Raw genomic sequence first — 26,990 nt, 5'->3', positions numbered from 1 at the left:
CCCCAGGTGCCGCCGGCAGCGCAGCGCTGCCTCGGGCACGGCGTCCCTCGCAGCACTCCGTGTGGCACCCGGGCACTGCACCCCGGGGGCGGCCCGCACCGCCATCCCCGCAGCGCGGCAGTGCCCGCAGCACCAGATGCGGTGCCTGCGGTGACGGCTCCGCGCCCAGCCAGGGGCCGCGCCCGGCGGGGCACGGGCCGGCCATGGGCGGTGCCCGCGACCCCGCGCGCTGCGTCATCGGGCGCGGCATGCGCAGCCGGCGGCGCTCCGCGCCGCCATTGGCCCCCCGCGCTCCGCCCGCGGCCCGGCGAGGCCGCCACTGGCTGGAGGCGGGGGCGGGGCCGGGAGCGGCCCACTGATTGGCCGACACGCGCGGCCGCCCCGCCCCCGCCGGTGAAGGTGAGCGTCTCCTCCAGGCGCCGCGCGCCGTCCGTACCGGGCGCACCGAGGCGGATCGGACCGGAGCGGACCGGCTGCACCACCATGGCCGCCTCCATCTTCGCCGCCGTTCCCCGCTCCCCGCCCGTCGCCGTCTTCAAGCTCACGGCGGATTTCCGGGAGGACGGGGATTCGCGGAAGGTCAACCTTGGCGTGGGCGGTGAGTCCGCGGCCTCGCCCGGCTCGGCGGGGCCGTTCCGCGCGGGGCAGCCCGGACGGTGCCCTTGCGGCGGGTCCTGCACCTGTGGTAGCAGCCGGGCGGCAGCGGCGGGACCCGGGTCCCAAAGGTCACCGGGCGGTGGGCGGGCAGCGGGGCCCCGGCCGGCGTCAAGGTCGCGGAGCAGCCTTTGCCGATCTGCCCGCCGTCCCGTGTCCCGGGCAGGTCCCTCCGCGGCCGGGCGGCGCAGCGTCTCCCGGCTGCAGCAAGGACAGCTTTCCCTCTCCCGCAGCCTACCGCACGGACGAGGGGCAGCCATGGGTCCTGCCGGTGGTGAAGAAGGTGGAGCAGTTGATCGCCAACGACAACAGCCTGAACCACGAGTACCTGCCCATCCTGGGACTGCCCGAGTTCCGTGCCAACGCCTCCCGGATCGCCCTGGGTGACGACAGCCCTGCCATCAAGGAGAACCGGGTACGTGGTGGAAGGGTAGCGCTGGGGTCCCGGGGGTGTCTCTACAGCAGACCGAGCAGAAGAGCATGAGTGTGCTGATAAGTGCATTTTAGCAGGATTTGGGGGTTTCTCAGATATGGTCTTCCCTGGTTGTAGCTTACTTGATGAACCCGTGCACCTGAAGCTGATTGTGCAAGTAGTTGTTGTTTTTGGGAAAAAACGAATAGGGCCTGTGATTGGAATTTGCTTTTTCCTTCATATTTTAACAATTTTCCAAGGGGAAACCAAAGTCAGATAATATACTACCTTTCCTGAAATAAACTACTAACTGGAAATCTGCTCTGTGCCAAAACGTAATGGGAATAACTGAAGTCTATTTATAACTGTAGAAGGATGGGCCTGAGCATTGAAGGAGGCTGAAGACCACTGGAAGGGGATGGTGTCCTGGCTGGGGTGACCCCAGGGAGCACGTCTGGCATCCTGTCTTGCTCTTGCAAGTGTCTTTGCTCTCTGTGCACTGATAGCAATGTTGACCTGGGTGGACTCTGCTGGCAAGTCTCTCTGTTGCAGGTCGGAAGCGTTCAGTCCTTGGGCGGGACAGGCGCGCTGAGGATCGGCGCAGAGTTCCTGAGGCGGTGGTACAATGGAAACAACAACACAGCGACCCCAGTCTATGTCTCCGCTCCGTCCTGGGGTGAGTGCTGTTGCCAGGGAGCCCTGGGGGTTAGCAGGCGAGGGAGGCACATCTCTGCTCCTGGCAGAGGCCAGTGAGAGAGAAGCCTGCTCTTGTGGGTAAAGGGAGACACTGGGATGGAGAAGGCAGCTTGCTGGAGGTGGTGCCTGCTTTTCTGAAAAGTTATCTCTTTCCTCAGAGAACCACAACTCTGTGTTTATGGATGCTGGTTTCAAAGATATTAGAACCTACCACTACTGGGATGCTGCCAAAAGAGGTCTGGATCTCCAGGGGCTGCTGAATGACATGGAGGTGAGTAAGACTAGCATGGGATGGGCTGAACTTGGTGCTTTAAAGTATCCACAGCTGTCTGGGCCCTTGTGTGCTGTACCTGGAAGTGGATCTCTGCAAAAGAGACTGTTGATGCCCAGAGCAGCTCCAGACTTCTCTCTCTGCTGAGGGTGCCCGGTCCCATCTATGTTTGTATGTGACCAAGACATGTTCTCTCCTCAGAACGCCCCAGAGTCTTCCATTTTCATCCTCCATGCCTGTGCGCACAACCCAACAGGCACAGACCCTTCTCCTGAGCAGTGGAAGCAGATTGCTGCTGTTATGAAGGTATGGGCTGCTGCTGGGGCTAAAGCAGTGCTGAGGGGACAAATAGCTTTTGAGCCAGCCAGCGCACTTGCATCTGAAGTGGGCTCTGGGGAGGCATGTCAGGAGCTGGAGGAGTTCCACAGGGCACATGTTGAAAGGAGAGGCTGACAGGATGCTGGTCATTTGTGTTCAGAGGATAGATGCATCCCAGTCCTTCTCATGCCTTCAAATTCTGTGGCTGTAGTGATGTTTCTTCTGCTGGAAAGGATATCCGTGGGCAGGTGCTAAATAGTATCATATACGGTGGTGCATCTCTTTTGCCTGTGTCCTCAAATGCAATTTTCTCCTGCATTGACTTTTATTGACCACTTCCTATTCTTTTACCCTGATTGAAAGAAACTATTTAGTCTGGTGTTGCTGGATGACATTTCCTTTGTATTCACACAAAAACTCAATGGTCATTTTTCTTTCCTATGGGTACTGTAGGGGAAAAAGTGCAGGTTGTGGGGAGGGGATTTCCCTCTAATGCTGTTCCTCCTTGCAGCGCCGGAGCCTGTTTCCGTTCTTCGACTCGGCGTACCAAGGGTTTGCCTCTGGCAGCCTGGACAAGGATGCCTGGGCTGTGCGATTCTTTGTCTCCGAGGGCTTTGAGCTCTTCTGTGCACAGTCGTTTTCCAAGAACTTTGGGCTCTACAGTGAGTGTCTGGCAATAAGCTGGCCCAGTAGCATTATACCCAGACAGATGGGGCTGGCATGCTGAAGGGTGGGGAATGCTCTGCTTTGCCACAATGTGTGGAACCAATGGCTCACAATTCTTGGCTTGTCCACAGATGAACGTGTGGGGAACCTGACTGTGGTGGGGAAGGATGCAGACAACGTGCAGCGTGTGCTTTCCCAGATGGAGAAGATTGTGCGCACCACTTGGTCCAACCCTCCCTCCCAGGGAGCGCGCATTGTGGCAACTACGCTTTCTTCCCCACAGCTCTTTGATGAGTGGTACGTGTTGCCAGAGCCAGTGGGAGAGGGAGGGAAGCTGTCTCCCTGAGTGCCAGAGTTGGTCATGTGGCATCAAAATAGGTGGGAGCCTATCCTTACACTCTGCTTCCTGGCTGCTGCAGGAAGGGCAACGTGAAGACAATGGCAGATCGGGTCTTGCTGATGCGGTCAGAGCTCCGGTCTCGGCTGGAGGCCCTTGGAACCCCTGGAACCTGGAACCACATCACAGAGCAGATTGGCATGTTTAGCTTCACAGGGTTGAACCGTAAGTATCAAGTGGCCTGGTGAAGGGAGGTTTGGGTGAAGACAGTTTTGCTGTGGGTGAGCTGGGCTGAAGCGGTCCAAGCAGGAATCTCTTGGGGGCCTCACTGGAGTTTTGGCATCACTGCCTCTGTGGCTAGGGAGGGATGAAGCATCAGACAGCATTTTAGTGGCCAGTGATTGAAGTTTTCTGCTTGCTGTGAAAGATTCAAGCATTGCTGGCTGGTTCTTTGGGCTTTCCTGAGCTATGAGTCGCTGCTCTGACCTGATGTCCAATTGTTTCCCCAGCTAAGCAGGTGGAGTACATGGTCAAGGAAAAACACATCTACCTGATGGCTAGTGGGCGCATCAACATGTGTGGCCTGACTACCAAGAACCTGGACTATGTGGCCAAGTCTATCCATGAAGCCGTCACAAAAATCCAATGAAGCTCATGAACAACCAAACTTACATGAAGTCACCAAAGCTATAGTGTGTAGTCCATGTCTTTTTCTTCTCATGGCTTGCCTTGTCCCACACCTCTTGGGGTTTAATAAAGATGGGAGCGATAGGTAGCTCAATCAGGGATAATCATCTTCTGACTTTTTTCAAGTACCCCATGCAGTATGGTAAGCCAATGCCCCTGGGAGGCTGGGGGTAGCATGAGCCACCTCAGCTCTTGTTTCACTTTCAGCAGCCTAGTCTTCAGGTGCTTAGAGCTGCATCTTTAGCACATCCAAATCAACTGCACGTAACTGATCAGTTTGATCTAGGTGAAGTCTGGTGCCAGTGCAATGCGCTGTGGGATGACAGCCCCATGGCTGGGATCTCATACGGCTTGGGAACTAATGTCATTCAGTAGTATTTTGGGGAGGGGCAAAGCTGTTGCTAGCTTCCTCCCTTCACCCCATCCCTTCCCAATTTCTGAGCCTTATACGAGCAAACATTTGTAATTGTGATAATTGCTTCTTTGTGTTGCTGACAGAAAATTAAACCTCCGTCTCTGTATATTACCCCTGCGTTGTGTGATGCCATGCCTTCCGGCTGTACACACCTCTTTCCGGGCTGAGGTTAAAGCCTCAGCATTCTGCTTTGTCCACTGGTTCTTACTCTGTTTTAAGGCTTTTGCTTTCTGCCTCAGGGTGTTGCATCTCTAATGATTTCAGCTGCTACTGAAGGGGGAGTCTTATTGTCAGAGTGTTGCTGAGAGCTCCCTGTGATTCTACATGAAGCTGACCAGTTCCTCCCATGTCCATCCTATGTTCCTCTTTCTGCCCCCCTGCCCTGTGCTGTCCAGCTCATCCTGTCTGTATATGCTTGCTTTCTGGATGGTCATGTGTTTCCCAGCCATGTGGCCATCTCTCCCTGACCCAGAGCTTCTGGTCTGCCCCTAGGGTGTCAAAAAGTGGATCTTTCCTGTTCGTTCTTTTCAGCAGGCCCATGGTGAACCACCACCTACTGCTCCTGGCTTCAGTGGGGCCTGCCAGCAACAGCCTGTGTTTCTGGCACTGAAAAAGTGATGGGACCATCTGCTCCTGCTCTCTGCAGTCACTGCAGATCTATTTGTGAGCTGATACTACCACCTTGACAGAGCAGCCTCCTGATAAGATCTTGGTGGAGAAAGGGGAACAGCTGTTTTCCTTAGGTCAGCTAGCAATAGTTACTGTTGCCTTGATGGGTCCGCTTGTGCTGCAGCTCAGGCACAAAAGGCAAAATGGTGCCTTATTCCTTTGCTGTGTTTGCACGTAGACAGTACATGGAGTCTTGTTTGTCCTTTTTAGATTATGTCATGCCACATAAAAGAGTGAGCCAGAGGTAGCCTTTTTTCTCTGCAGGTGGGGAGCTTTTTCTCTTCTTGGTGCCCACCCGCAAAAGGGATGACAGGGCAGCAGTTAAAGGATGACTTTCAGGGGTGATCTCAAGAGAAGGAGTTATGGAATCAATTCTGCTTTTGTTATTTCTGAAATCTGCTTACAATTCTGTCCTTACAGACCTCCAGATGTGGAACCTGGCCCACATCTGGCCCCACATGTGATTTGTATCAGTGCTTTGCTAGCCTTACCAACCTTGTTTTTCCTAGCAAGTGACCTAAATTTCTCCTCTTCTGTGGTGTAAGCTCATTACCCATTATGCCATTTACCATGGCAACAGAGAACAGATTATTCCTTTCCTCTTTACAGCAGCTTTTTGGGTATTTGAAAACTTCCTCTCTCCTTCTCATCTTTCACCATTTAGGTTAAGTGACTCTGTTTCCTTCAGCTTTTTGGGTAGGTTGTTTTCCAGCCCTTGCTTTCCTCTGTCCACCCTTCACTTGTTGTGTGTGTTTCCTTATAAGTGCCCAGACAGAGTTGCAGTTATTCTACCTGAAGTTTTATCAGCATGAGTGGACTATGAGATTTCTGTTGTTGTCTGTCAGGCTGTACTCCAGCATGTGTATCCCACTATTGTGTTTGCAATGGCATGATGCTAACTCCTATTCTTCCTCAGTCCCCTTGTCTGTACTGCTGTGGTATAACTCTGCATGTCAAGTTGCTTTCCTGACAGCAGGAGTGACAGAGAGCCAAGGTTTGTGGAGAGAAATTGGGAAGCACTTGCTGACCTGTTCCTCTGCTTGTTCCCTTCAGTAATGCTGAGTCTGGTTACTCCAGCCACCCCTGGCCCTGGGTATGAGGGCAGCCTGGCCTGGTGGGAGGGGTTAGCATGTTTTTCCCTACACCCATTGACACAGAGAGGACATTGCTCAGGGAAAAATCACTTTTAATATCCCCGTTGCGTTCAGCCTCTACAAAAACTACTGACTGGTCTGTACCAACCCGAAGGTTTGGTGCGAGCCCCCCTCACGCAGGTGGGCATGTGTGGAGAGGAGGATGGTCCAATGTAGCACGGAGCAGCCCCTCCCCAGGGGTGAGTGGGGCTCCCTGCCCTGTGCCTAGCAGGGGCTCGGGAGTGCGGGGCAGAGTCGATGGTCAGCGTGAGCAAGGCGCTGCAAGCGTGCGTGTCACCAGGCACGGCACAAACGTGTTGGGGCCCTGAGCTCCAGGTGGCACCCCACAAATAGCGCATCCTCCTCATGGTGGAGACCACATCTGTGCAGCACCGAGGGGCTCCAGGCCTTGCTAGGATGGGGATGGTAAATGATGCTAAGGGCAGTTCTGGGTTGGGCCGCCCCTCCCTGCTCTGCCTGCAGGGACACCATGACCAACACTTCTCCACCTTTCCTTTTTCCACCTCTTCCTTGAGACCAGATGCTACCAGAGAGCAGCTGGGCAAGGGCCCTTGGACTCCAGCAACCGGTCCAGGCTGCCTGGGTGGTTCAGCCCTGCCAGGGGCACATCCTTTCTCTCCTGGGGATGGGGCTCTGCACAAGTCCTGCAGGGAGGGGCGGCACTAGTGGGTGGGCAGGCAGCGAGCAAGTGCAGACCTCCTGCTGTTGGACATGAGCCTCATGGCAGGAGACCCCCATGCTGCAGACCTGGAAGACACAAGCACAAACTGGTGCAGGTGGCCAGAGCTTGCTGTCCATGACCTGCTGCTGCTTAAATTTGCAACACCTTTCCTAGCCAGGCTCAGAGATATTGGTACAGACACACGTTTCTAGTAAAAACAGGAGTCGAGGTCTCACTCAGTCTCTGACACCCAGTCTGCTACTACATCCCTTGACCCTACTTTAGCCCCCCACAACATGCGTGCCTACATGAGCTCCAAACCACATCATGGGGCTTTGCTGCTTGAAAACTGATTTTATGCTATTTAAATTGAGGGACCTCCCATTTGCTGGGGAAGGAATGTTGTACCAAGAAGCAGGTTCCTACCTCCAGTCTGCATGGGCCTCCAGCACTGTGCTCCAGTCACATTGCTGCTCAGGTAATTAATGGGGCAAGATTGGAGCTTTCCTCTGGTGTCTTCTCACCCTCCGATGATGTCCGCTGCTTGCGCCCACCTGCAGCAGCAAGGGTGCTCAGGACAGGGAGTGCATAGGGTTGGGCCAGCACCGGGTGGCCAGCTCTGCCTGAGCTAGCCCTAGGAGCAGTTTTGCCTTGCTGCTGGGGCACTGATAGGGAACTGGGCTGTTTCATGCCAGCCCCCAGCAGGGTGCCCCAAGGACAGGGCTGGGGAGCAGTTGACATGGGTAGCAGGGTGCTGGGGCACAGCTCTCCCCTGGGTGGTCCCTCCCCAGGTCAGTCACTCACTGAGAGATCTCAGCAGCCTCTTGCCCAGCGTCTCCTCAGAGCTGCTCGGGGATGAGCTGGTCCCGACCTCTCTGCCTGGGGACTCTGCTTCCTGGACGGTCTCGCAGCACTCACTGTCTGCAAAAGCCCAGCATGGCTGCAGCGCCTCAGGGCACCACAGCCATCGCCACCCCCCTTATGCACTCCAGCCAGACTCACTCTGCCGCTTGATGTTCTCCTCGTTGTCAGCCAGCTCCTCCTGAATGAAGGGGATGCCCTCCATGCGCAGGAACACCGAATCGCTGGGACTGTGCAGCCCCTCGGAGTGGCTGCCTGCAGGGACACAGGGCAGGTGTGATGGCAGGGCAGAGAAGTGGTGTGCCCTGGGGCAGGACATGGCAGGCAGGATGCCAGCCATGGCAGCAGGTTCCGCTACCCCAGGGGACACGTGTGGCAACGAGGAATTACGTCTGCACATCAGCACCTGCGTGCATGTGCAGGCACAAAACAGCGTTCACAGGCGTGTGCGTGCAAACGCCCATGTGCCCCACTTCATGTGCAACTGCATCTCAGAGGTGGTGTGTGCATCATGCCAGAGGGTCCCAGCACAAACCCCCAGGGGACATGCAGCATTGGCCTGTGCCAGGGAAGGAATGCTGCTGACTCACACATGACATTGTTTCTCTCGTTCAAGAGGATGGTGGGATCCTCCTTGGGTGTCTGTGGGGTTCCCCGTGCGGTCGAGGCCTTGGTTGAATCCCTGTCGAAGGCCTCCATGTCAGGGGACTGGGGTGAGCTGTCCATGCGGCTGGCCACCAGTGCATTGTGGTACTGCTGCCGAGTCACCTGGGCACACAGACACGTGCGCCAGCTCAGTGGGCACCAAGCCCCACCAGGACCTCCCGGAGACTTGGCAACACCAAACCTCCGGAAAACGGGAGTGTGGGACCCCCAGCACCCACTGGGCTCCTGGGGCAGCGTGGGGCAAGAGGGTGCCTGGGCAGGCGTGTGCAGGGTGGTGCAGTCCCAGCCAGCCCAGCCCGTACCTTGACAAACTGCACATCGCAGAGGATGTGCACGGAGTAGTCGGGTGTGTAGATGTTGTTGCTGCTGCTGTGGAGTTGTGTGCTGCTGCCCCCATAGTCTTCCCGGTTGGGGGACTCGGAGCGGTTGAGCCCGCTGCACCGTGACGGGGACCTGTTCACTACAGGAGGGCACAGCAGAGAGGCAAACACTCACTCTCACTCGTGGTGTTGCTTGGGTTCCCAGTGCCGGTGCAGGGCCAAGGTGGACCGGTCACCTCCAGTGGCTATTCCCCAGGACATCACGGCTGGCAGGGGCCCTGTGGCAGGGTCCTCCTCGGTGCATGCTGGTGGTGGAGACTGTGCCATGCCAGCCTCACAAACCAAGGGACCAGGCAGGCATCCGACCTGGCACTGGCAGCAGAGGTTAGGGCTGCCAGTCACTGACAGCTCTCTTGCTAATGCTGACCTTCTGCACCGCATTTGGCACAACTTTTCCTGGTTGCAGCCGGCATCCCATGGGTGTTTGCTTAACCTGCCTTGAGGGCATGCTCCTGTTCACCCGGACTGACAGATCAGGAGCAGAAGCTGCCATGGCAAGCTAGCCTGTCACTCATGTTGATTGATGGCCTCTGACACACAGTGTGACAGATTTTGTCTAGTCAGTGATTTATTAGGGAACAAAGGCAGCTTGTTCCTTACATGGGTGATGTTGTGCTGACTTTGCTCTGCTTCTAAAATGCCCTTCTATTACCCAGATTTCCAGAAAGCAAGGGAAGCAGGGCAGCATGCATGCAGGGCTGCAGGTAATGTCATCAAAAGCAGCAAGTCAAAACCCCAAGTGCTAAGCGCAGGAAATTACAGAAAGTGCACACCAAAGAAAGGCCAAGCTGTCCATGGCTATCCCTTGTCCCCATCCCATTCTTTCTGGGATTTGCATCATACTGGAGAGGACTCCTGTCCCCAGTTGCCACCCATGCTCCAACCAGTGAGGGGTTGCTCAGCATGGGGTACTCCTCTCCTGGCACTGCCTGGCATGCAGGGTGGAGGGGGCTTGGGGTACTGAGGACAGGGTGCTGTAAAGAGCCTGCCACATACAGAGGTCCCTGGCCAAAACCATGCTCTGTTACCTGGAGAGCCAGCCAGGGAGTCCCCTCTGCTGAAGGCGAAGGTACGGGACACTGAGACAGGCACTGCAGAGAGAGGGACAGGGTAGGAAGGAGGAGACCCCAGGGAAGGTGAGGGATGGAGGTGAGGGTGGGGTACAGACCAAGAGGAAGAATGAGAAAAAGAATTCAGTGCCAGCAGTCCTGGGCTGAGCTCCCACTGCTGTCTCCAGTATCCCTTCCCTCCCCTCTTACCCCCTACTGCTTCTGCTCTGGGGAGGTGCTCAGCAGTGCTGGGGACAGGGACAACAGCAGGAACACAGATTAGAATGCTGTAAATCAACTGGTTGCTCTGTGATGAAGTGAGGGGAGGTGAGGTTAGGGGGGTTGGAACCAGCTCCTGCCAGGCCTGTCTGCACAGCCACACAACTCCTTAGAGTCTTGACATGGGTAGAAAGCATCTTCCTCCAATTGCCTGAGTGCTGGCACCCTGCTCTAGCCCTTTGCCAGCTGCTGCCAGGACAGGGGACTTTGTGGTCAGCTTATGCCTACTGGGAAATGAGAGAAAGGTAAATCACTGTGCTTGGCATCTGGGATGCTTCTGTGTGTGCAGGCACATGGCACAGAAGGAACGTGCTCTGCAACAGTCCCTGCCCCAGCCCCACAACTGTAGGCAGGGGCGGGCAGAGGGTGATTCACCTTGAATCCCTTGAAAGCAAAGGGATTCATGTCAGGCTGCCTGCAGTTCCCTGCAAGGCCCTGGGTCTCAACAGCCTTGGGGCAATGCTGAGAAGAGCTACTCACAGAGGGCTGATCCTTGCAGGAACTGCAAGAAGCCAGGATCCTGCATCCAGGGCTATCTGACCCATTGCCACAAAGAGGGTAAGTCATAGACACTCACTTTCCATGTTTTATTGCTATGGGTTACAGCAGCAGTGACAATTTCAAGGGCAGGTTGTTCCCCCTCCCTGTGATTGCTGCCCTCCACAGCATCCCTGGGCTATGCCACAGGGTACAGGGCTCCATTGGGGAGCACGGAGAGACCAACACACAGGCTGAGTGGTGCACTCCTTCCTTAACACTTTCTGGTGCCTCATCTTTGCTCTCTGCCAATGCCTGCCTCGAAAGCACTGGGAGATCCAAGCCCTCTGGCTGCCCTACCTCCAGCCACTGTGCCTGTAGCACGGCTGCAATATTCTAGGAACCATCTTCTGCCTCTGTGATTAATGTTTTTAAATTGCCCTGGGAAATTTACCCTGCAGTCCCATTTTCTGATCTCACCTCTCCTCCCCAGTAACTCCTGTTCCACATCCTCCCCCAGTAAAAACCTTCTGCAAATAAAAAAGACACCACCATGAAGCACTGCCCAGAACAACCTTGTCCAGATGGGAGCAAAGGACGAGTTGATAACCACCAGCACTCACTGCTTGCTCTCACTGCCCAACCCTCCCACAGCATTTGTTACCACAGGGCACCAATGCCAAAGATCAGCTGCCGATAAAAAAGTTGCATAACAACAGTTAATTAATAACTGTTAAATGCTCAAGGGTTAATGTCAGAATTCTCAGCTGTGATACACTACTCACACTCATTTCGGCGGGGCTGTCCTTCCAGGAGGAAGGAGGATGCCAGCCTGACAAGGGAAATGTTGTCACCTCTGCTTCCCAGCCTGCTTTCTTGCTGGCCAGGGGTGTGATGCCACACATGTCCCATGGCAGGCAGGGATGCCTGCACAGCAAAAAACACCTTGTGACATTGTCACGCACGAGCACGGGGATTGGGCAGTGCCCCGGCAGGCGGCACTGCAGGTATGCATGACTGCACTGACAGAGCTCTTGCTGTGGCTTGTGCCCTGCCTGGCCTGTGGCCCATGGGCTGCATGAGTCCCAGTGGGGCCCTGAGGACCATCACTCAGGACGTGGGGGCATTGGGCCACCCAGCAACATCAGCCACTTCATTGATTTCCTCTGTCCAAACCGAGTGCACTGTAGACACACGGGGGAGCAGGAATGTGCACTGAGGGGTTAATCCAGCAGTCCACGAGCCAGCCTTTTGAATGGAAACAAACCAAGGAGGAGGAAATAGGTGAACCCTAGAGCTGTGCAAAGACTGGTACCCACCAGAGTAAGTTACCTGCTGCAAGGGACTCCCCCTGTTCTCTCAATTACATTCTTCTTTACATCTCTCTAAAGGCTGAACTTAGTAGGTTCTTGCTTTGATTAGACACCAAGAGCATCTCAGCTTACCATCAGCACTGCAGATCTGACTGCAACATCTGGGGTTTGGATGAGGGATGTGATGGACTGGGAGTAGGCAGCACCTCAACCTGTTCCTGAGCCACCAGGGACTAAATATTTGCAGGGGTGATCAGCCAAGAAGGGAGTACTTCACAGTCTCCCCTAATAAGAGCTCCCTCTTAACTTATGCAAGCAAAGGATTTGCTTCTTCAGGCAGGGAATTTTTCAGCAGTGGGGCACCAACTCAGCTAATTTACCACCACTATGTGCAAATAGCCCACAGGTAAACTGACCTATCTCTACAGTTTCCGAGCAGCTCCCATTCCCCCAGTGTGGGACCCATGTTCACCTCCTGCCCTGAGCCTTGGGAATGCTGAGACTTAGAAGAACCACGTCAGAAGTCGCAGAGTTCACTGCTCCCATTGGCATGAGCATGCTGCCACCCTTGGGCAGTGCCCCTTGCAGCACCAGCTGTGCTGGGATCCACAGCAGAGATTCAGCACGTGGTGGAAACTTCAAAGGGACCTCAAACTCCCTCTGTGGGGACTGCATCAGCCCCTTAACATGTTGTTTCTCTGCCAAGCTCTTTAAGGGATGACCTCAGCACAGAGTCTAAGCTGCTCTGCATGGAGTGAAAAAACAGCCCTCCTCCAGCCAGCCCGTGCTTCAGAGGAAAGGTTTTAGGGACCCAGCCTGTCCTGAAATACTTACGTAGGAAGGAAGATCCAGCCAGGCTTCCCACTTTTCGCACATCATTATCTGAAACAACAGTTGGAGCTGTGGGAATAGAAGAGGAAGGGCTCCTGCTTGTCCCATATCTGGCAGCGGGGCCACCCCACCCCATGACCAGCCCCTTCCCCTAGCTGACTTTGCCTCCATGGAGAAGGCAGGGCCAAAGGGAGACCGCAGAGGTCTCACCTGAGGAGACAACAGCCATGATGGCAGGGACACCATAGTAAGTGAATGCTCCATTCTCAAACCGCAGTCCTTCCTTGCCAACCTCCACCTCCACTTTCCCCTGCAAGGAGAAGAAAAACCCTCTAAGACAGGTACCTCGTGCTCCTAGCCACTGTCCTACCCAGGGCTGCAGGGACCCCTGCTGTCCCATACAAGAGCATGGGCATCTTTGCTGGCCAAAGCAGCCCAGAACAAGGTGGTGATGAGAAAATGGGGCCACCCCCTGCCACCCTCTGCTTGCCACTGCTCCAGGCACCTGCAGGATGAGGACAAAGTAGTCGACGGGGCGGTTGCGCTGGTAGAGGTAATGCTCTGCTGCCTTCTTGTTCTTTCGGTCGTACTTGAGCTCCTGGATTACATTGGGGTGTTTTAGGAGCCGCAGCAGGATCTTCTCAGAGAGGTAGGGGGACTTGAAAGGTTCCACTTCTAGAGGGGAGGCAACACATGCATGCTATGCTCAGCAGGTCTAGGGCTGCCAGGAACCCCTCATCCTCTGAGCTGCACGGACCCCTCCTGCAGCCTCAGCACCCCAATGCCCAGAGGGAAGCCAAAGGCAGACCCACGCTGGTGGGATGCCCAGATTGTGGGTCCAGGCAGGTGGAAACTGCTCAGCGGGGGCGGGGGGTCTGATCCAGGAATAGCTTAGGGATGCCTTGCAGGGCTGATGCTGCTGCAGGGAGCTGGAGGGCCGGCACAAAGGTAAGCGTACCTGTTGCCATGAACCGATGGGTAGCCAGGAGGAGCTGTGGGGAGATCTTCACCTTCATCTCACTCTCTGAGAGCCTGAAGATGGAGAAATCCTGGGGCTTGCGTCCCCGGTGGGGAACCCGCTCCTTCTTCCGATTGTCCGCTGCAGGCAGAGCAGAGCAGTCACTCTCCTGCAGCAGCCACAAAGCTGCTGCAGCTGCAGGGCCCCATGTCACATGCACATGCATAGAGAGGCACATCTTGCTGCACCCTATGGCAGGGCTGCTGTGGAACAGCAGATGGGGCAGCAAAAAACATGCTCTGCATCATAGCCTGAGCAGCTGTCTGGGAAGGGAGCAGGATCATGAAACACACTTCTCCCTTTAGGAACAAGTCCCGGGTTGCCCTGGCTTGGATGCATCACCCGGAGTTGCAGAAGAGCTTGGGAACCACCCATGGGCATTTCATGCCCAACATACATGTCCCTGGGTCAGGCCCTGTCCAGCCATCAGCCACTGATGTTTCTCTACCTTGAGCATTCAAGACTCCCTAACACCTGACCAGCATCTCTCCATCATTCTTGTGTTTCCCACCATGAATTGTTCTGGCCTGTTTCCTACCCACATGTCTGTCTGTCTGTGACGGCTCCCACCCTGGCTCCTGCAACCGCAGTAGCTGCTCTGGGACACTAACTGTACAGATCCGTCTCATCCAGGATCTCGGACTTGATGATCTCCTCAATGACGTCTTCCAGGGTGACAATGCCCATCACCTCGTAGAATGGGTCTCCTTCCCCTTCGTTGTTCACCCGCTGTACAATGGCCAAGTGGGACTTTCCTGCAGGGGGAGAGCAGAGTGACAGTGAGACATCCACCCCTGGTGAGAGGTGTCCCCAGCATGGTAGGTGGGCAGGTGGATGGGGTTTGGTGGGAGGCACAGATCACAGCCAAACCTCAGAAGCAGACACTATCACCCCAACAGCACTAACCCAAGTGGAAGGGCTGGATACGCAGCCCAGCCTGACAGGTCTGCTGCTACCAAGGCTGATTTGTAGATGTCACAGGCTCTTTTTTAGAGCCACTTGCTTTCTTTACCAAGGCTGTGAGTCACTCTGTTCAGCTCTTTGACAGCCCCTTGTGCAGGAATGAAGTGTACATTATACCAGCTGCTTCTTCCTTACCCTCAGCTTCATTGGCATGAGACAACTCTTAACAGAGCAATGAGACAACGTTCTCCAACACAGAAATGTGAGTGTGTTCTTGGGCTCTACTGATTTCTCTCATCCTCCTGGTGTTTTGTCATTCTGTTGCTAATTATCTTTCCCATCAAATTGCCAGGAACATCTCCCCCTCATATTTCTATCCATCACTGTCTAGACTGATCCTAAGGCTTTTCTTCAAATACAGGCAAAGCCTCCAGCTCCTTGGAACAGCAGCTGGTTTTAATGCAGAAACATGTATGTTTGTTTGCAGCTTTCAGACCAGCTCCTGCAGAACTCTTGGGTGAACCATCTGGATGTTGACACTGAACACTTTTCAAGTCATCAGTTTGCACCTGAACTTCTTATCCAAGCCCTGCCCTTGACAGCATCTCCTCTCTGTCACCTTAAACAAAAAGAGTGGGATCAGGACCTTCAGCTGCAATGACAGTGACTCCCGCTTTGAAGTTGCAGTGTTCCTCAATCACAGTTTTGGCCTCCTCACTTGTTCCTTGTAAGCTGGCAGATCTGCTGACACATTCTCAAGCTTCTTGCTTTTGGCATACTTGAAGCATTTCTATTTGGTTTAGCATGTCCAGCTTTCTGTAAGCTGTTTTGACTTCTTCATCGTCTCCCTTCCTTTACTGACTGCTCTGATTTATGCTCCTGCTCAGTATCTAGACCAGGACCCAACTTCCAAGCCACAAATAACTTTTGGGTTTCTAGCTCAAATGTATTCTTCGACCTGCCAATGAACAGCACTGGTTTTCTTACTGCCCCTGTGCCTCCTACACTGCTCAGCAGTGCACACAGGTTCTGAACCTCTGGTTTTTCTTAACTTAAAAGAGTCCTTATCAGTACCACAGCCAACAACCTCCCTTCCCTCTGCTTGCTTTTCATCGCTGGGGTCGACTGTTGCAATGCCTGCACAAACCCAGCTATACCACGGGCACTGCAGGGACCTCTGGAAAGCTGCAAACACCTTATTTTCCCCATGGGCTCGGAGCTGAGCTCCTTGAACAGCAAAGGTCACCCATAACAGGGGCAAGTCTCCCCTTCTGTGCAACTGCCTCTGCTTCTCCTATAAACCCGACCCAGCAAGCTCGGACGCTGCTCCAGGCAAGGAGACGTGCACAGTGTTTATACATTAAGAGGTAACAGGGTGGGCTTCTGCCTGCTGCACGTCCCTCCTCACCCACCAGTGCCTTATGGCTCAACCCCCTAGAGGTACAGGGACAAGCACAGTCGGAGCAGCCCGGCAGTCCCACAAACACGTCTTGCTGGGGACCATGTGACCTTCAAATAACCCTGCCCTGGATCTGAGACGACCAAATGACATTTCTCAGCCAAAGATCAGCACTACACATTTCTCACAGCAAATCTTGGGCATTTTCCACAGTATAAATTCCCTCCTCCTCATACCAAGCTTTTATTGCAAGATTTCAGAGAGCAGCTCGCTGCCTCCCACGCCTACAGATTTAGAAATGAAAACATAACATTGCAGTAAGTAGCACTGAGATGCACTTTAAAAACCCAAATCAATAGCCTTGGGCCACTGAAATGTAAGCATGTTCTTTGGATTGGGATATTCACTCCTTTCATACATAGGTTTGTGCAGCTTGTCTGTTCAGTGGGTAATAAAGTAACACAGCACTTAAAAAGAAAAAAGCAGCGGAATTGGCTGCAAGACAGCAGCAACAGCTACGTTTCATCTTAGCAAAGTCCAGCTTTTGAAAATGTCTCCTTTGCCAAACTCTGCTCCCAAACACTGGGGCCATCTGGTCTCCTACAGCTCCTCGGGTGAGCAAGAAGAGAGGAGGAGTTATTTCTTTTGGCTGAAAGCTTGTTGTTAATGACATTTACATGCAACCCAAAACCACCAAGCCCTTACAAAAAGCTTAGGTGCTACTTAAACGCAGTCAGAGAGTGATGGAGGCAATTCTTTTTTTGGCCAAACACCTACATCGACACTGTAATTTACACTAAGCAGCCTCAGAGAAATGTGATTCCAGCTCCACGATCACGTAGCAGCAAATGAGATTATCTAGAAATAAGCCAGAACTGTTAGCCTGGAAGGAGACCCGTGGTTTCACCGTGCTGGGGGTAGAGCCAGTAGAGCTGTTAGAGCACTCAAGAGTTCTTTATTTTCACAGAAAATAAACATTTTTAGTCATACTATAAACTCCCAGGTTTAAGTTTCCAGGCTAACACCAACATCAGAGATGGAGCAGGTACCCAGCAATGGAAAATTATTGCAGTTAATGTGGTTGCTACTTCCCACATCAACTGAACTGATCTCAGCCCATGTCTGGCCAGCTGGTATCCATGTCACAAAAAGCCCTGGATCCCAGTCCCAGCCCTTGCAAATGAGTGCTGCTCCCAGCTGTTCCTCTCTGGGAAAGGGCTGACCTGCCCCAGTTTCTCACCTGAGGGATGTGAGATCATTTGCAAAGTCACGCCCCTCACCCCTGCTCTGACCTGGCTGGGTTCTGCATCTCCTCCTATCCATTTTTTAACAGACCCTATGAATTTTGACCTGATAAATTTGGGGGAGGGGTTGCAGATGCCCTGGCTGTATGGTCATGGCTTGCTCCCTCCTGGGCAATGCTGCCAAGCTCGGCTGTATCCTTCTGCCCAGCCCTGGGAGCTGCTCCACTTGTACAGGGGCAGAATCTGTGCAGTTTTATGAGGTGGAAGCAATGTCTGAGAGAGGGTGGCACAGGAACAGACCTGGGATCACCAGAGGGGTCACGTTCACCTCTGCAGCCATTATCCTGCAGGTCAGCCTCAGTGGGAGCACAAGAGGGAGATAAATAATTTAAACAAATCCCCAAACTTGATCTGAACCAGCTTTAAGATCTATAAAACTGATCCCCAAAACCATGCTATTTTAACAACTGCCTGATAGCTCAAATGAGATGAATTATAAGGGCGAGCTGCCTCCCCACTAGCAAGCTGTCACATGTGAACTTTACAGGGCTAAAGCTGATGCAGGAAAGCACAGTGAAACACTTGAGAATCAAAGCCTTGGTTTGGCAATTGCTAGAACAAATGGGCAATTAACTTCTCTTGTGCGAATAGCTCCGCCAGTCTCTGCAGGACTACTCTCGCACAGGAAGTCTATAGGTGATTAAGTGTCTGCTCAGCATGGGATACAACTGCACTAAATTCTTTATGAGCTACATGAAATCTGCTCTTTTCAAACAACAGCTTCAGTGGAAAGTTAATGCCTCAAAATGCTAAATTACAGAGCTAATATAAACAGCTGAGAGCTTCCAGATGGAGCAAGCATCTGAACAGATATCTACGGCTTTTATGCCCATTTTTAGGAGCCTTGTTTTTCGTAGGCACCTAAATGACCTTGGGCTCATAGATCCACCTCAAAGCATCCTCCCCAATGGGAGAACATGGTCTGAACACATGGAAATGCCTTTACTTCTGGGAAAGAAAGTGCTGTTGGCTGCAAATATAGCCTAGACTACTTCTTTATCATTTTTTTATGTAGGTGCTCTGCCAGAGGAATGTTAAAGATGTTTTAGCCTTGTCTCTTGTTGCATGGGATGAACATTCTGAGCATGAAATTCATTTTCATAAATTTTATGGTAAGATCTGAAGCTGTTACTAGGAGATCAAGGGTACAAGCACAAGCCATGAACCATTTACAGCTACAAAATGGAAGGAAAAAAAAAAAAAAGAGTAATTTTTAAATAAGGTCGATTTGTGAAACAATCATGATGTAACTGAAATCTATTTTCTGTGTGCTTTTCTTCAGAGCTCTTGTCTGGGCCAGGGGCTGCCAGCATCTCTGTGCCCCCTTGTACATCTGCATCTGAAATAAGTGGGGACTCTGACTTGAACTTCTTGAACTGAAATTGCATGTGAGTGTGCCCTTGTGTTACCACGACTCTGCACCAGGGGTGAAACCACATGCTTGAGGAGTTGCACATCTACACATAAACAGAGGGAGAAATAACCAAGAGGGCTGCAGGGTCACCCAACTCTACAACAATCAGAGCTATGCAAAGGGAAAACTGTAAATCCTAATCTAATCCAGACTTTCCTCAGAGACAAGAATTTCACCTGCTTACGTCCCCGTGTAGCCTTTCTCATATTCTGCTTTGGTGCTTTTCCTAAGCCTAATGAAAGCTGTGAAAACGATAGAATATTTGGACTAGCTAATCTATTACCATTGACAAAGCAGATCAGGAGGGTAAGCGGGAGATTCTAGGGGACATGGAGCCTCATCTTCCACCTGTTGTGCAACAGGGTTCTGACCTCCTGGGTATGACTCTGCCTGTCCACAAATGGCAGGTCCCCTTGCATGTAAATTGGAGCCCAAGGAACACTAAAAGGATGCCAAGGCTTTCTCAGGCTAAAAAACGTTTGGAGACCCAATGCAAAACTGTTTTCATTTGTGTCTGTAACAGGCCATTTTATTCTTTTCCACAGCTCAGTATGAAGGTGCCTGTGACAGCCCCCAAGAGGTAGATGGGTGGTGGGGTGCCCTCTTCCCCAAGGACACGGCTTCCTCCTTGATTTGCTGAATGCCTCCTCCAAGCAGGCCTGTTCCTGGGATTATTGGAGTGGGGTAGAGCAGCCCAGGGTTTACATAGTAAGATTTAGCACAGCTTGGGGGGAAATGCACAGTAATGTTTCAGGCAGAGTTGCAGCATAAGACACTGAAATAACTGTTTGTCTATCAGCAGCTTGCCCACTCTCAGCCTGACAATTGCCTGGACGCGTAGAAGATATTTCCTGGGTAAAAACTGGCTCCTTAACCCATACAACTGGCTAAAGAGGTTACTGCTTCAGCGCATCAAGGTGCCCAGAATAGAAGCTATAACATTTGCTGAAATCTCTCAAAGACCAAGTTAAATCTGAAGTAACACTCTGCTTGCAGCATCTGCAGGCTCAGAAGGACAGTACAAAAGGCAGCTGAAATGGTACTGACCCCAGTTCCTGGCAAGTGTAATCACCTTCTTCAGCTACATTCAATTTGCAGAAGTCTAATAGAGGCTGTGAAGCATTTTGAAATGTAAAGACAAACACCAGGGCAGAGCTGTCCTTCCCCTAGGACAGGTTGTTTTCTGTGCTAAGTCTGAAAGTTTGGGGTTTTTTTTGAATTTATTTTTAGTAACTCTTAAAAGACACTAAGCCACAGAAGGCTAATTCGAGTTGCGGCTCAGCCTCTGCCCTGCCGCAGGAAAATGAATGTAAGAGCAAACTTCTACTGTTCCTCTGACAGAGGAAAGTTACTTGCTGAAAGGTGCCTCTGCTGTATATAGAATCCTCCAGGGAATCAGTCATCAAAATCCACAAACAACTTCAAGAAGGGGTAAGACTGTGACTTCTCAAAGGCACTACAGGACAAGGAGATGGACCTCACAGAAGAGGTCCCCATGAGGAGTTATATCACAGGACTGAAGCTGCAACACGCATTGCTTGGTTATCTTCTAGGGATGGAGGAAAAACAGACTGCACCACCCACAGCATTTCACACTGAATGAATGCATAAACCTTTCTTCCTAGCTCCACATTCCCAAGGCGAAGTTTATCCTACAGGAAGCTCATCTGCCCCTCTACACTACTTTAGTTTGCTAAATATGGTGCAGTTATTTCTCCGGTGTACTTTCTCCTGGGAGCCTAGAATAAAGCCAGGTACTCTGAGATGTATTAACACAAATTGCCGAGAAATTGTCTGCCAGTTTTTTCACTCCTTCAGTATTTTCATTGTCTTTCACCTGGTTGCAGGTGGCAAAATTACTATACTGGTATGTATTTTCTTATTTTTAGCAAAGAGAGGACACATTTTGTGTAGAGTACTTCACTTAGCTCTTCTATGTAAGTGCTGCACAACTATGTATGCCTTCTATAAAGACCCTGTCTAGCTTGCCTGAAAAGATAACGAATTGGGTGTCTAGGCCTCATTATTTCTGAGTTATTTCTGCTGAGTTTTGATGAGAAGATAAAAGTCAAAACCATCTTCTAGCACAAGTATTTCCTTCCTTCAACTGAACCTGTCTCACAGCGCTGTGATGTTGTTTCTCAATAACAGTTTTTGGAGCTGCCCTCCTCTTTTGGGCTGTGGATTGAAGTCCAAACTATCCTCTAGCAGGCCAAACCTTCCCTCTGCTGCTGTTTCAAGACTTCTCTGGGTTTTTCCCAGTTCCCATCAGGACTCCCAGTTTAACCATCTTTCTGCAGGAATTAGTGCCAAAAGAGACATCAAACCAATGGCAGCAGCAGCAAGGTTGTGAAGAGGAAGATGTGAAGAGTTTGACCGGTTCTGCTGCGATGGGGCAGGGGCCAGGTTTTGTCAACCACGAGCTCACAGCCGCTCTTGGGCACTGTAACCACACCTGGCTATTAGCTCCCTTCATGCTACTGAAGAGTATGCTACTATTTCATACCAATTTAAATGTTTTGGAAAGCTGATGCTACAGGTCCATGCAAGGTAATCCCTTCTACACAAAGTCCTGCTGGGGGAGAGGTGATTTGCAATTTGTCTACGGATTAAAATCAAAGCAAACATCAATCCATCTTAATGGAACCAATCAAAAGAGGTTAGTCTGAGCATATCTAGAAACAAATGAAGGAAGACTTCCCTTCAAACCCTGCTATAAAAGACCAGAGAGGAAAAAAAGCCAGTCATCTTCACAGCTAGGACAGAACAGTGAGAGAAACAAAATGCATCAGGTAAACAAGGATAATAGTGTGATACTGGTGAGTAGGAGGAGAGACAGAAAATTAAAGTGCTGCCAGAGGTGTGAGCAAGAGTCCCAAAGTGCTGTGTTTAACAATCCCTTGACATTTTCAGTAAGAAATATCTAAGATTTGTGTACTGTGGCAAGGAGCTCTGGCAGAGAAATTTTGTTACTTATACATTATGCAAAAATTGACATTATTGGTATAGTGGATGTGGCAGAACATTAATCACTTGTGAAACAGATCAGAAGTATACATCCAGGAAAGAAAGAATATAAAATGTTATGGGTATTTTGTATAAAAACTGTAATAACAAAAATAAATAAAGGATACAAAACCTGTTTGAGTTAATCACAGGAGAAGGAAAGAAAAGCTGGCAAGGTTTCTCTAGAGGCTTGTTAGGGACATAAGGACTTGGAAAGGGTTATGAATACCCATCCTTATCAGAGACTTTAATTTCCTAGAAGGAGACTGGGCCTTATCAGTGGGAGCATTTGCTGTCCTGCGGGCACCTTGGATGTGCAAAGTGATGAATGCCTTCATTAAGCACTCGCTGAGCCAACAAGCAATCAGCCTACTTTCTAATTAGTGGAGATGTCACAGAAGATTTGGCTGTGGAAAGCAACCTTGATTGGATCAAACAAAATACTTCACCATAATTCAAGCGGACACAGAAAAGGAGACAGTGATGAAGACTCTTAATTACAAATGGGAAATCTTTATTTTCGAAATTAAATGGTCAAGTGAACAGGGCTGACACAGCAGTGGATAAGGCTGAAGGCAGCTGGGAGCAAACACCTGTCACAGTGTGGGAGCCAGCACAAGAACCTGTATTTGGAACTGGGAAAAGAGAGTTTAGGAGGGTTCAGTGCTGGGCTCTTGGGAGGTGACTATCTACAAAGTCAGGGTGCTGGGGGTGAACAAATGCCTACAAATAGGGGAAAGATGAATTAGAAGAGAACATCAACACTTGGAGAAAAACATATGGGGGAAGAGCTGGGGTTGCTAAACACCATGCTGAGTCATATACTAAGACCAAAAGCAAGGCTTTTCAGATGTGTAATTTAGAAAACACAGGTAGAAGTGAGGTGGGAACGGAAAAAACTTTCAGGGAGAGCTCTAAATAGCTGTAGCAAAACACCCGAGAAGGCCACAGTGGCAGACAGATGTAAAGAAAGAATAGTCTGAAGTGATATGCCAAGAGTTTAATGGAGCAAACTTAAAGGATGGATCATCTTCATCTGAGATGAAGACTAGCATGAAAAAGTGTAGGGCAGATAGCAAGACTCGTTAGTATACCTGTGAGCTCAGGGAGCGTCACACACAGAACATGCCTAAGGAGGGCAGAGAGGACAGCAAGCAAAAGGCAGGGAGCTATGCAACCACAAGTCCATTTCTATAGGTCTATTGATCCACAGGGTACGAGAACAAATTTGGAGGGGGAAGTACATCAAAGTAAATCAGATAAATTGCAGGAGAGGCTGACCAAGGGAGAAGGTGCCAAAGTCATCTGACATTTCTAGACAAGAGAGGTAGCAGAGACCACAGCTGAACTTTAGTACAGTTGTAGTGTCATGCAGGAAGACAGTCAAGAAGGAACTGTGAAGTGCATAAGGAATTAGGAAGAGGAGAGGCAACTGGCATAAGGGAACAGGAGTGGCCATGGATTACTGCAGCTCACCAAGGTTGAACTCAGGGAGCAATCCCAGCGGTTTTGCTAACAGTCTTGTATTAAACCCAGGAATTTGCTGATTTGCACCATTGGAAGTCTCCAGTCCTGCTGAGGGGCAGGGAGGGCAGATGGTGCCTGCCACACAGAACTGTTCTGCCTCTGATCCTGAGCAGTCGTGGGGACACAGCTGAGCATCTCGGAGAAGATGCTGACCTGCATGTATCTGATGATCACTTTCCTGGTGCACGAGAAAAATCCTATCCCCTCCTCCTCCCAGCTCTAAAAAAGAGCACGGAGATGACTCACAGAGAGGCTTTCTCTGTTATCTGGAATGGACCAGGGTGGCCTTTCTCACATGACCAGCTCTGCCTGCGGCAGAGCAGCCCCAGGCAGCCCAGGAGCCAAATGCTGCCCTTCCGCATTACATAATGCAGCATGTCATTGCTGCAGCCATTTCTTAAAGACTCACTCACCACACTATGACGTACCGAGTAACACGCAGCAAAACACAATTCCCAGTGGGAGGGCAAAACACATGCTGTGCGTATTCTCAAGGTATGGTTAATGAAATACAGCTCTCAGCATCTCTGGGGCTGCTGGCAGCTGCTGCATTATGAATGCTGTCACAGCTGCAAAAAAAAAAAAAAAAGCACATCTCCTTCTAAGGGCTTAGGCTTTTCTTCTGCCTTTAAACCACTTACACAGAAACACTTTTTAGACCAGCTTCTCACTGCTAAGCTGAAAATGTGAAAGCAAAGTAATGAGATGCGATTTCCTGTCATAAACTCCTCCGCGCAGAACAGCGCGGTGAATGCTGTCTTGCCTGGGCAAGGGTGCAAGGCAGGCACCATGCCCATGCTGCCAGACTCCTACAGAGATATGAGCCCTGTGGGACAGGCTCACCTGCTGAGCCAGCAATATGTGAGGCTGAAGGTTCCATAACATCACAGGTACAACACTGCAGGCCCTCAGTTCACCTGAGGATCTTCCACCAGGTGACAGCAGGGTCATTGCCACACCAGTGCATGCAGGGCCCAACTCCCCCCAGCATCCCTGGTACCTGCAGCATCCTGCCTGGAGGCCATGCAGGGCTGCCCACGGGGGCTGCTGACCTGGAAATCATTGGGGGTGCAGAGGGGTGCAGGGGGAGCCCGAGGGGTGGTGGCCCGGCGGCCTCACCCTTCTTGAACTCCTCAAGTAGTGTGTCGAGGCGTGTGTCATTGAAGACACAGTGCAGTGGGCGGCGGTAGAAGCGGGTGACAGTCTGCAGGGGAGTGCAGTCATCGGGGTCGACAAAGGCCAGGTCCTTGACAAAGAGCAGGTCGACAATGTTGTCGCGCCGGTCACCCTCATAGACCGGGATGCGGGTGTAGCCAGAACGGAGGATCTCGGAGACGGTGGCGAAGTCCAGCACGGCATCGGCCCGGAGCATGAAGCAGTCCGCCAGCGGCGTCAGCACATCCTCCACCACCTTGGTGCGCAACTCCAGCGCGCCCTGCACCATGGCCAACTCCTCTCGCACCAGGTCGCCGTGGGGGCCAGCGGCGCGCAACGTCTCCAGCAGCCGCTCCCGCGTAGAGAAGACGCTGAGCTCCTGTCGCAGCGCCCAGTCCAGCAACCGGCTGAGCGGGTAGCAGAGGGGGAAGGCGGCCAGCATCAGCAGCCGGGTGAGGCAGAGGGTGCGGGAGGCGATGGCCAGCCCGTGCCGCGAGCAGACCGAGTAGGGCAACACCTCGCCGCCCAGGAACACGGCGGCGGCGCACAGCACCACCGGCAGCCAGGGCGCTCCCCGGGGCCCGCCGGCCGCCACCGCCGGCCCGCCGCCGGGCAGCGAGGCGCAGAGCCAGCCGGCCAGCGCCGCGTTGGCCCCCGCCTGCCCCAGCAGCAGAGTGCACAGCAGGTAGGTGCCGCCGCCGCCTCGCACCGCCTGCACCCGCCGCGCCTGCTCCCGCTCGGCGGCCGAGCCGCTGTTGCGCAGGACGCGGAGCTCCAGCGGGTCCAGGGAGAGCAGCGAGAGGCGCAGCCCGCTGAACAGCGCCGACAGCCCCAGCAGCAGCAGGGCGCCCAGCGCCCGCAGCCAGCCCTCCTCGGGCAGCGGCAGCAGCCAGGTGCCCAGCGCCGGGGTAGCCGGCTGTACCCGCAGCAAGAAGCCTCCCGCCGCACCGTGGTGCGCCCAGGCCCGCCCGTCCCAGGCGCACAGAGAGAACACCCGCCCGCCCGGCGCCGCCGGCGCTTCGCCCTTGCGCGGCTCCCGCACCCGCACCTCGGCCAGCGCCGATCCCGCCGCACCCCCCGAGCGCAGCGGCCCCACCACCTCCACGTCCGAGGCCCAGGCGCTGCGCTCCCGGCACCGCTCCGCCGGGCCCCGCGCCGCCGTGCTCCCCGCCGCCGCCTCTTCGATGAACACCAGCCGCGGCTCCCGCTCCCCCGCCGGCCCGCGGCTGCCGTTGCCCTCGGGCGGCGGCTGGAAGTAGAGGCGCAGCAGGAAGCGGCTGCCCTCCGCCGCCTGCACCGCGCCGCCTTCCAGGGACACCCGGCCCGGCGTCGTGTCCTCGGGCCGCAGCCCCAGCAGCCAGGCGGCCCCGGCCGGCGGCCGCGGCGACAGCGAGAAGAAGAGTAGCAGGACGGCGCTCCGGCTCCGGCCCCAGCCGCCGCTGCCGCCGCCGCGCCCCGGGCCCGCCGCCATACCGCTGTGCCGGCAGCGCAGCGCCCGCCCGCCGCCCCGGGACTGCAGCGGGGAGCCGGCTCCGCACGGCGCGGCGGCGGCACACGTGGGCCGGGGGGCGGGCAGCTGCCGCGCCACGTGCGACCGGAGCCGGCTCGTGGCCCCCGGCGGGAGGGGCCGGCGGAGCGGGGCTGCCCACGGGGACACCGCGCGGAGCACCGAGCGGCTCGTCCGCCCACCCGGCCCGCACGGGCCGTGCGGGAGCATCCCGGGCGGCACCTCCGCATCTGGTGCGACGCTGACGGGGCTGCCCCAGAGCCCATTCCCGGGGATACGGGGCGGCCTCCCGGTGTGATGCTGGGTACACTGGCTACGGTTTGCGGTGCCGGGACTTTCCTCTTTGCACTGTGAGATCGGGGGTTGCTGAAGGACTTCTGTCAGCAGTATCTAGAGCTGGGATTTGCAGTCAGCTTCCCTCTGTTATCTGCCGAGGCCCAACTATTAAGCTTTTCAGCTCAAATTCATATACCTTCTTCCCGTGGGAGTGTTTTGTTTGTTGGTTTGGTTTGTTTGTTTGTTTGTTTGTTTTCCTTTAATGGGGGCGGATAGTCTTTAGATTTGCGGTTTTGATTGGAAACAAATGTATCACACTGTAACTACATTTATTGTCATGTCTGGACCTGATGGGGAATGTTGCCAGGGTTTATCAGCTTCAGAAGTATATGCTGAAGAATGCACTTAGGGACTCTTGAAACTTTTGTGTCTTCCCTGAACCAACATCATCCCCGACAACCTTGAAACGAGGCCGGGGAACTGGAAAAGAGTCAGTTATTTACAACTGTAACAGGCTCAGTAGCGGCCAAGTAAGGAAGGTAGTCAGAAAATGTCATGGAGGAAAAGAAAGTGCTCAAAAAATTCTAATTATTCACTCATTATTTCACCCATGAAAATAGGTCACTTTCTGTGTCAGTATGTCAGCAAGCAGACGGCATGAAAAGCTATCAGGGAGATATGTGCT

The 26,990-nt window shown here is 53.1% G+C and overlaps 2 protein-coding genes across 3 annotated transcripts; one reads left to right on the top strand and one right to left on the bottom strand.

The window, feature by feature from the left end:
- The first annotated feature begins 375 nt into the window (after window positions 1-375).
- Window positions 376-4,567, top strand: GOT1 (glutamic-oxaloacetic transaminase 1). Its single transcript, XM_027908626.1, has 9 exons — window positions 376-598; window positions 888-1,069; window positions 1,619-1,742; window positions 1,921-2,033; window positions 2,235-2,339; window positions 2,863-3,013; window positions 3,149-3,314; window positions 3,437-3,579; window positions 3,864-4,567. Exons 1-9 carry the CDS (start codon window positions 484-486, stop codon window positions 4,001-4,003), a joined length of 1,239 nt encoding a protein of 412 aa, XP_027764427.1. The 5' UTR covers window positions 376-483; the 3' UTR covers window positions 4,004-4,567.
- A 1,727-nt stretch (window positions 4,568-6,294) lies between these two features.
- Window positions 6,295-26,031, bottom strand: CNNM1 (cyclin and CBS domain divalent metal cation transport mediator 1). 2 transcript variants are annotated; one of them, XR_003573978.1, is made up of 13 exons: window positions 24,487-26,031; window positions 14,426-14,569; window positions 13,755-13,895; window positions 13,302-13,471; window positions 13,007-13,106; window positions 12,800-12,865; window positions 9,876-9,938; window positions 8,770-8,927; window positions 8,392-8,569; window positions 7,943-8,056; window positions 7,745-7,857; window positions 7,367-7,494; window positions 6,295-7,026 (listed from the first exon to the last, which is right to left on the bottom strand). XR_003573978.1 is itself a non-coding variant. In XM_027908536.1 (13 exons), the coding sequence occupies exons 1-12, from the start codon at window positions 25,991-25,993 to the stop codon at window positions 7,415-7,417; spliced, it is 2,838 nt and encodes a 945-aa protein (XP_027764337.1). In that variant the 5' UTR covers window positions 25,994-26,018; the 3' UTR covers window positions 6,295-7,026; window positions 7,367-7,414. The 2 variants fall into 2 exon arrangements, 1 of the variants encoding a protein (XP_027764337.1); XM_027908536.1 differs by having other exon boundaries at window positions 7,745-7,861; window positions 24,487-26,018.
- Between the last annotated feature and the right edge of the window lie 959 nt (window positions 26,032-26,990).

The sequence above is a fragment of the Empidonax traillii genome, unplaced genomic scaffold (genome assembly GCF_003031625.1).
Source record: "Empidonax traillii isolate 1590-97213 ecotype Southwest subspecies unplaced genomic scaffold, ASM303162v1 scaffold27:size3997909, whole genome shotgun sequence".
In the NCBI taxonomy this organism is placed as follows: domain Eukaryota; kingdom Metazoa; phylum Chordata; class Aves; order Passeriformes; family Tyrannidae; genus Empidonax; species Empidonax traillii.
The sequence above is the reverse complement of the archived record's forward strand: the minus strand, read 5'-3'. Positions and strand labels throughout refer to the sequence as shown.

Excerpts from the sequence above, each read along its gene's own strand:
- GOT1 (XM_027908626.1), top strand. The coding sequence starts at position 484 with ATGGCCGCCTCCATCTTCGCCGCCGTTCCCCGCTCCCCGCCCGTCGCC. Across the intron at positions 1,743-1,920 it reads TGTCTCCGCTCCGTCCTGGG|AGAACCACAACTCTGTGTTT; the intron begins GTGAGTGCTGTT and ends CTCTTTCCTCAG. Across the intron at positions 3,315-3,436 it reads CCACAGCTCTTTGATGAGTG|GAAGGGCAACGTGAAGACAA; the intron begins GTACGTGTTGCC and ends TGGCTGCTGCAG.
- CNNM1 (XM_027908536.1), bottom strand. The coding sequence starts at position 25,993 with ATGGCGGCGGGCCCGGGGCGCGGCGGCGGCAGCGGCGGCTGGGGCCGG. Across the intron at positions 14,570-24,486 it reads ACTTGAGGAGTTCAAGAAGG|GAAAGTCCCACTTGGCCATT; the intron begins GTGAGGCCGCCG and ends CTCCCCCTGCAG. Across the intron at positions 8,570-8,769 it reads GCGATGTGCAGTTTGTCAAG|GTGACTCGGCAGCAGTACCA; the intron begins GTACGGGCTGGG and ends CTGTGTGCCCAG.